This window comes from Cyprinodon variegatus, unplaced genomic scaffold, assembly GCF_000732505.1.
Source record: "Cyprinodon variegatus isolate N-32 unplaced genomic scaffold, C_variegatus-1.0 Scaffold730, whole genome shotgun sequence".
Classification (NCBI taxonomy): Eukaryota; Metazoa; Chordata; class Actinopteri; order Cyprinodontiformes; family Cyprinodontidae; genus Cyprinodon; species Cyprinodon variegatus.
In genome coordinates this window covers 133,694-142,235 of record NW_015151183.1, presented here as the reverse complement: position 1 = coordinate 142,235, position 8,542 = coordinate 133,694, and the positions used below count along the sequence as shown (strand labels likewise).

At 39.8% G+C, this 8,542-nt stretch overlaps 2 protein-coding genes across 3 annotated transcripts in view; one reads left to right on the top strand and one right to left on the bottom strand.

The window, feature by feature from the left end:
* ezh2 (enhancer of zeste 2 polycomb repressive complex 2 subunit) overlaps nt 1-4,792 on the top strand; it is a 20,556-nt gene extending 15,764 nt beyond the window's left edge. Inside the window, exons 16-19 of the mRNA XM_015395214.1 lie at nt 146-227; nt 313-393; nt 463-547; nt 3,015-4,792. Of these exons, the coding sequence (XP_015250700.1) occupies nt 146-227; nt 313-393; nt 463-547; nt 3,015-3,075 (309 nt within the window). The 3' untranslated portion in view covers nt 3,076-4,792. The remainder of the gene's footprint in view (nt 1-145; nt 228-312; nt 394-462; nt 548-3,014) is intronic.
* A 1,875-nt stretch (nt 4,793-6,667) lies between these two features.
* cul1 (cullin 1) overlaps nt 6,668-8,542 on the bottom strand; it is a 29,053-nt gene continuing 27,178 nt past the window's right edge. The window contains exon 21 of one of the 2 annotated variants that reach the window (XM_015395217.1): nt 6,668-7,312. In XM_015395217.1, coding sequence (XP_015250703.1) covers nt 7,232-7,312 — 81 coding nt within the window. In that variant the 3' untranslated portion in view covers nt 6,668-7,231. The remainder of the gene's footprint in view (nt 7,313-8,542) is intronic. The other variant, XM_015395216.1, reaches the window with a different exon arrangement.

Here is an 8,542-nt window from a genome sequence, read left to right as displayed (position 1 = left end):
ATCTCAGCGTCTCTTTCCTCATTTAAATCTCAGCAGGAGATTTAATCCAAACTTGTATTGAAAGTGTCAGAACATTGTGGACCGAGGTTCTGCCCCCCGCTTCTTTTTCAGAGGTTTTTATGAGATGTTTTTTTTCTCCCTGCAGATAATCTCTCAGGATGAAGCAGACCGCAGAGGGAAAGTCTACGATAAATACATGTGCAGCTTCCTGTTCAACCTCAACAACGGTAGGAACCTGCAGAACCAGCGGGTCGGTACCATCAATCTACAGTCCACTCTAGCTTCACAGTTGATCTTTCTTTCTCTCTGCAGACTTTGTCGTCGACGCCACGAGGAAAGGCAACAAGATCCGCTTCGCTAATCACTCTGTGAACCCAAACTGCTATGCAAAAGGTAGGAGCATGTGATCAGTGGGCTGTTTGAAGGCCTGGTTCTGTTCTAACTCCGACCCGTTCTCTGCAGTGATGATGGTCAACGGGGATCACAGGATCGGGATCTTTGCAAAAAGGGCCATCCACACCGGAGAGGAGCTCTTCTTTGATTACAGGTCAGTCAGAGACCCGCAGAGTCCGACCCAAAACACTCAGAACTTTCTGGGTTTCTCTGATTATTGCTCATCATCTGAACCCAGACAGACATTTGATCACATCATTTTCCTTTAGTCTGTAGAATAAAAACTGTAAAATAGTTTAAAATGTTCTACTACCCCTTATTTAAACGATCATGAACAGAATAAATCCAGGTGCTCTGATTCAGCTGCAGGATGCAGGAGATTAAAACCACAGCATTAGCATAAAGTTTGCTAAATAATCAGCGGCTATTTTAGATCTGGATCAAATTCAGGTTGTTTTTTATTGATAAATGAACAGTCAGACCAAGATGAGAAATTAGTGGTAGGCATAGATTAATTTCTTTAATCTAGATTAAAATGGTTCATTTGAATTCTGTCAAAGAGCTTCCTGAATCACAATCAGTTCCTTTTTTAATCCCTTGCTGGAATTTTTTTTTCCAGCAGTGCAATTGTTTACAGAAGAGAGAAAAATAAGATTGTAAATACAAAATATAAGAATAAAATAAGGATGACGTGTGGCTACCTAAATAAATAAGTAAATATATAAAAGTAAGTCTTTGAACAGGTTTCTCAATCCGGGTGACAAACTGCTAGAGAAAGCTTTTCTACTATGATAACTGGTGATGAAAATAAATAAATAAATAATACTCAATAAGATGTATTTCTGTTTAATAAGTTTTTATTCAGATAATCATGAATACTGAGCTGCAGGCCTACATAATGGGCCCTGATGAACTGTTTACAGCTTTGTGTCAGTCAGTCCAAACTCTATTTCTCCTTTTTCCATCAGTCACTCAGTCTTTGTAATTTCCTGTGAGGCTGGAGGAGCAGCAAGGGCTGCTGGGTAATATCAGAATGAGGAAATCATCACCATTTTATCCTAGTTTTGTGTTAAAGAGGATTGTTTATATTGGTAGTCTGTTCATGCTAAGCTAACATTATGTTCTGGAGGTTGAAGCTGTAAGTGTGAACATTTGCACCATCAGAGGAATGTTTCACCAGCTGCATTTAGCAGAAGAAGTATTTTCTGGTATTTTGCATTCTATAAACAAAGAGCGTCGCTGCTTCAGCCTGAGTTACTGGTTATTAAACATGCTACAATATCAAGGAGAAAGTCATCATCAGTATAGACCCAGCTCCCAGCCTCCCAGCCTGCAATAAGAGTCTGGCACATTGCCACCGATAACGGCCCTGCATTAATTCAAATACAGTTTAAGAATAAGATTCAATTCTTTCTGTTCTGATCTAGTTGCTGGTATTAAAGTCCTTTTTTAAGCTGTCGGCTGAATAACATGACTGTAGTTATGCTACATAATGAAAGCAGTTTTATATTGAAATTTAACAGCAAAAATAATAAAGTAATGATTATTAATGGCAGCTGGAAGCACAGCGGAAATATGAAAATCATTCAGAATTAGAAAATGAAAACCATTATTTAGTAAAGCCCTACAATAGAAGGTAAAAATATTAGTTTACAATACTGGAGTTTAGTTTTTCACAATTTAATATCAGTTTAAAGTTATTGATTAATGAATTGATCTATAATATGAAAATAGGCCTGTCACATTGCATAGTTATTATGAAGTCAATGAAGTCTCTAAATCATGTAATATAACATATTGTACAAAATCCATCAAAATAAAATGAATGTGTTAATGGAGCAGAATAATTCAGATGTTAGAACACGAATGTCAAACTCATTTTAATGGGATTCATTATCAAGTCTTTATAAAATCAGCAGATAAGTTCAAACTGATTATAAAAACAATTTCCTCAGATATATTATATTGCGATATATTCGCGTGGAACTGCTTCTGGTTGATCATAAAGCTGAACGTTCAGAAGAGAAAAGGCTAGAGAATGAAAAATGCTAATTTTAACAAAAGAGGCTGAAAAAAAAAAGAAAAAGAACAGTGTGTCCATGGTAAAGATGATGAAGGGTAATTTAATATAAAAAGCATTAAATTAGAGTAACTATTTCCTGTATAAACCCTGCAATAGTTTGCATCCAATCATTTCAATACATGGTTTTATAGTTTTTTTTGGATTAAATAAGAACTTTGCTCTATTTTTTAGTTATCGATCTGTTGTTACTATATTTTAATTTGACAAACTGGATCTCCTCGCCGTTCTTTTTCCTGTTTGGTGCGATTGCAATAGCGAATTTTGACACGGTCCGAGCGAAGCTAAAAATAGCTCGGCTCTTTATTTTAACTGACGGAAGGAGGAGACGTAGGTTGACGGTGACGTGTGGAGGAGTAGCAGTGGATGTGGAACAGTTCTCATGGATTTATTTGACAGACACGTGTACGACGTACATGAGCAGGATGGAGCGGTTTGGTGACGGAGTTTGTGGAATCTGGGGCTTAGAAAGATGGCCTGCCTGTTCTTTGTGCGTCACACGTCTATTTCGTATCTGACGTCTGTTTTCCCTCCTCTGCAGGTACAGCCAGGCCGACGCCCTGAAGTACGTTGGGATCGAACGTGAGATGGAGATCGCCTGAGGCCGAGGCCTTACACCCAAACAGCTTCACTTCAGGAACGTTTCGGATGGATTTATTTGGACTTTTTAGTTTCTGTTTCAGACTTTTCTTTTTTCTTCTGTCAAACTTTGTTCTTCTGTCGATGTTCCGATTCCCTCTGGGTCTCCGATCAGCAAAGACCCAAAACTAAGTCGACGGTTGGAGGCTTCAGGGACCAAACTCCTCCACCAGCAGCTCTGGGCCCTCAGGGCCCGGTTCCTCCTCCAGCTTCTATGACCCGGTTCTGTGCTCCTGCAGAGCGCCACATGGATGGATCCAACACTGCCAAACCAATGGGTCTGGTTCTGTTTGACTGAAACGGATCAGAAATGCAGAACCAGGAAGTCTTGATCCGTTCTGGACCTGGAACCGATCCTGGGTGGTGATGCTGCAGCTTTAGGTGCTAAACATGAAAGAATCTAAAAACTCCAGAACCAGCGGGTTCAGTGCTCCACGTTGCTACCCTCAAACTGGACATCTGGACTTGGACCCAGATGTTCTGGTGGTGCTGTTATCCTGTTTTCCCAGAACCCCACAGTGGCCCTGTGGTTGTGACCCGCTTGCCCTGTGCTAATCAGACCTCCTGTGTTTTCTAATCATGATCCGATCTTCAGAGAAGACGGGAACGTTTTACTCGGTCCGATAAAATAAAGGATGAAAGCAGAACCTCTGATGTTCTGGTTGGGAAAACTCCGGGTCAGTGGAGGCTGCCAGGCTGCTTCCTGTTGTTGGATAGGAACCGGACCGGTTCTAACACCTGGTGCTCAGTTTGATTATGAAAAACTTTTTGTTTTTAAAAACGCTGAATAATCAGCATTTGTTTGTTTTTTTTATCTCCTGGTTCTAAATTCATCTTTATCGCTAAAGCTGGCGATGCCATGATGGGGAAAACCGCAGCGCTTCCTCTGCCTGCTGTTACCATAGCAACAGCAGACAGCTACTCTGAGCCTAAAGTCGACCCGGGTTCTAGAGTTTCCATCCGGTCCTTTCCCTCGGTTCTGTAGTCAGCGTTGAGGACAGTCCTGCCCATCATGGACGCTGCTGTTGTTGGACCAGGAGGTTCTGGCTGTGAGGCTCTAATGGGAACCATGTGACCCGTTCTCCGCTGTGCCTTTAGACCCTACCACTACTCAGATGGATCTTCTGCTAACCGACCTCAGGTTCCCACAGCGCCTCACGGGTCGGGTTCTCAGAACATTCCTTAACAACGACCCGCCTTTTCCTCGGACTTCTGGTTTCCCTCACGGGTCCAAACGCCGCCGACTCCAACCAATAGAAGCTCGTCTCTATTTATTCTGACTTTGGACTCCAGAGGTTCTGCTGCAGACGATGGAAACCTGCTGCTGAACCCACTGTTTGAGGTTCTGTAAATATTAGAAAGATCCACCTGTTAGAGTAGAATCATGTTCATGGTGCTGTGCTGGTTCTGGTTTCTCCACGGGTCGGGTAACGAACAGAACCCAGGTGCTCCGCTGCGGCGTTACCCGACCCCGCCTTCTAAACTTCAGGTTCTTCTTCCTGTCTCAGTAGATCCACTTCCTCCTCCTGACACCGGTGCTGATTTTGTAACGTTTACAGGGATTCTGCTGTTCAGCGTGACGCAGATTAAAAATATCCTCAATGGTTTGAATTTGTATGAATTTTTTTCCTTTTGAAGATGAAAAATGTTCCAGATGTATAAAAATAAAATCATTTGATTTAAGCAGAAATACCAAATTCCCATTTAAATCAAATCTGCTGGTTTCCATCTATAAGTTATGATTTAACCTCCAGGGCAGCGAGTCGATCCCAGAAACAGCAGCAAAGCTTTTCCACAGGTTGGATGGTTGCTAAGGTAACGGGCTTCATCAAGATGGGGTCCAGTCATCTCCCAGATATGGAGGGAATTTGATCCAATATTGGCTCAAGGGACAAGTTTTGGGGAACAAAAATGCAATCTGGAAAAGAAACCTTAAAAGCTTCATTAAAAAAAGTCTTTAACCTTTTATAGGACAAGTTAAGAGTTTTTGATAACCTGTATACCCCTTACAAATGGAGTCTGAGTCTAGAAACACAAGATCTACATCCAGTCATTCAGCAAAGATGCTGCTGCATGGCTGGACATCTGATTTTGGCATTTAGCCAATTAGATGATCCCTAGCATAATATATTATCTACTGGAAGTTAAGTTGGGGGGAAAATGGTAATTGTAAAGTTAATAAGCCTAGTTAACAATTATATTTAGGTTTATAAACTAAAAAACATGAGTGCATCAGCATTAATGCCTCTAAGGTGATGTTGTACCAAAAGAAAATGTTTCACTCAGTTTTTCATGCATTTCCTCTAGAAGCACTTTTTTTTTAATTTTCTTAATATTTTCAGGGAAGTTTGCATTTCTTCCATTGACAAATTTTTGCCATCAAAATATCCACATTTTTTAATGTTACAAAGGTAATAAGATCTTGTCCTGGATTCCAATAGCTATTGGCTTGAAATGTTGATTTTCAAACTATTTCACTGAGTGCCGTTTAAAGGGTTAAAGCAGCTTTGCTTTTTTTCTCTAAGCCATCTTTGTTTGATTTACAGACCACGCCCTCTTCGCTGTGCAGATCAATAGAAATGAATCCCTTCACTCCAGAAGTAGACTGATCTGTTAAACCAAATTTGAAATGCAAGTCATAAAATAGATTCTGAAAAAATGTGAAAACAATCCAATCCTTTTTCAATAATTTAAATATGAAAAACAAACATTTAAAAAACATGTAAGAGGAAAAAATATTCCCCATCTGTCCATAGAGGTGAGCAATCTGATAAAACTATGGAGGACCAATCCTGCCATAATTAAAAATACTGAAATAAATGAAGGACTTTGTAAATTCATATTAGCTACTTTTTACAGCAATTTTATATTAAGTCAATTTATTTCTGTTTGTATTTTTTAATCCTTTAATTAAGGATTGGTCCTCCATATAAAACGGGCTTTACTGGAATATAGCAGTCATTTATTGAAGATGGAGGGAATCAGGATGTAAACAAGCATAATAAAAGTAATACTAATGGTTTGCAGTTGATAAAAATCAACTACTTACTGCAGCTTCTGCTAAACTAATAGTTCTTAATTTGCTAAAAGCTTAAGAAAAATAAAACCTATAAAATTCTGCACTGCAGCTACCGTTCAATTTCTAATTGATCTAAAAAATACAATGGAAAACGATAAAACGTGAATATAAAAGCAACAATTTAAGATGGAAAAAAAATTTAAAAAAAATATAAAAAAAAACATTTTGTTTATATTTGATGTCATTAACTCCTGGTGTGTGGGTTTTTCTGTAACAAAAGCCTTTTAAATTTTCAGGCCCATTAAAATTAGTTATGGCATCAATTTTAGAATATTTTACATTAAAATCTTTCAACTAGTTAGTGAGGCCATCTGCAGCTGAAGTGTGTGTTTCAACAAGTGGGGGAGGGGCTACTTTCACTCTTCCTAATTCAGCTGAAGGAGCAGAACATTTCAGCTGGTGTACGCGAGCGTGGCGTGCTGATCCTGTTTAACCAGCAGCTGGCTCTCAGCTCTGCACAGACACACCGGGAGGCGGGTTAGAGAAATCTTTCCTTGTTTTTATTTATCACACTTAAAAAATGAACCACACTATACAAATGTCCACCGTTCAGTAATGGATCCGGCCTCCTGCATGAACCCGACCTGGAGCCGGACCGCCTCCAGGTTGGGTGGAGTGCGGCGTCCGCTCGGCGACCCGGCCCGTTGTGGTGCAGCGAGGCAGTAGCATGCAGAAACCTTTGGATGCGGCTCTCCTCTCATAGACTAAATTCATAAGGTTTGCTCTATGCAGAGAAGGGTTTTATTCCTCTTACAGTCTGTGGCTGTTATGTACAACATGACGAGGGTGAGTTGGAGTCAATGGGACGGCGAGCTTGTACACGGGGTTTCCCAGCCTCAACAGGAGGGGCCATTCTTCCTTCATCACTGCAGAGCGAGCAGAAAACCCTCCCCATCCTCCTCTGCTCGGTGGTTGGTTGCCATGATGGGGGGCGACTCCGCCCCTCGGAGGGATCCACACTTTATTTACTCAGACATCAACTTAAAAAAAGGTTACAAATAAAAATCAAAGTGAGGGGAGGCGGCCGGCGGCGATGGAGATCAGGCCAGGTAGCTGTAGGTGTCCTTCTCTCCGTCCACTCGCTCCAGGTACTCCTTCTCTATCAGGATGTCGATGCATTTCTGGCCACAAGAGGGAGACAAAGACACACTGGTGAGCAGGCAGAGTGTTTCACGATCTGCACCATCATCTGTCTCTGATTCAGGAGCCACAACTTTAATACACTCATTTATCAGCCTGAAGCCTTTAATACAGCTTCATAAACATTTTAACCATTTCTAAATATTCAATTTTATGTTTCAGTCGTTAGTAGATGTCCTAATGCTGCCTCGTTGCTGCATTAAAGGTGTCAGCTATGACTTTTTCCTAAAAATGAATACATCAACATAGTGATGGCCCCGCAGCACTGATGTATGGAGCTCAGAGCAAAACGCTGGATCGGTTTAACCTGTGTGTAAAAACGGGAAGCATCTGCTAAAAAAAAAAAATAAATCTCTTCTTTTGCAATTTATCATTCAAATTATCAATAACTTTTGAGCAGCCTCAGAGCGTTTTTATTTTAATTTACTCGTCGTGTCATCCTTTTCCTCTCAGTTATCAATCAACTTTTCTGAATTAAAGTTCATTTCAAATTGTCTCTTAGTTTATTTACCGTTTTTACTGTACTTATCGTTTTAAAATTATGATTTAAAATCCTAGTCCACCAGCATCCTTCTCGTTTTCCCCTAAATTTTCAGGTTATACGTTTACATTATTTATTAGCTGCATCTAAAAATATCAAAGATATTTTCAATTTAAACAGATATGAAATAATACAATATAACCTACAAAAGCGTAAATAATATCATTGTACTAGGTCATCAAATAAGCTGCCTGTAGTGTCTTTAAATGTCCAGCAGATGTCAGTATTCTGAGAGACAGTATCAACGCAGTATTAATAGTTTGTCTAAACGCCTTAAGATGCCTCATTAACCCATCACTACATCCACAGATCCTCTAGTAGTTTAGACTATTTCATCACAGATAAAAGTAAACAAAACAAAACACGGTCCTATAAACCTTTACGGGACAAAAAACATTTCATTATTTGCTTCTGCTTACGACGAACAAAGAAAAGGATTCTGCACCGATGGGAACAGCACCTCATCAACACTACTATCTGTAATAAGGCTCAGAAATGGCTTCTTCCCTACGGAGTGAACTTTGCTCCAATATTGTTTGATGAACACGTTTTGTAAATGAAAAGTAAAAAAAAATAAAAAAAACTAATCAAAGATTTTTATCTGTCGATATCAGTCATTATTGATTAGTGTTTTATTCATCTATTTGAAATAGGAACCAGGAGAGAAAAG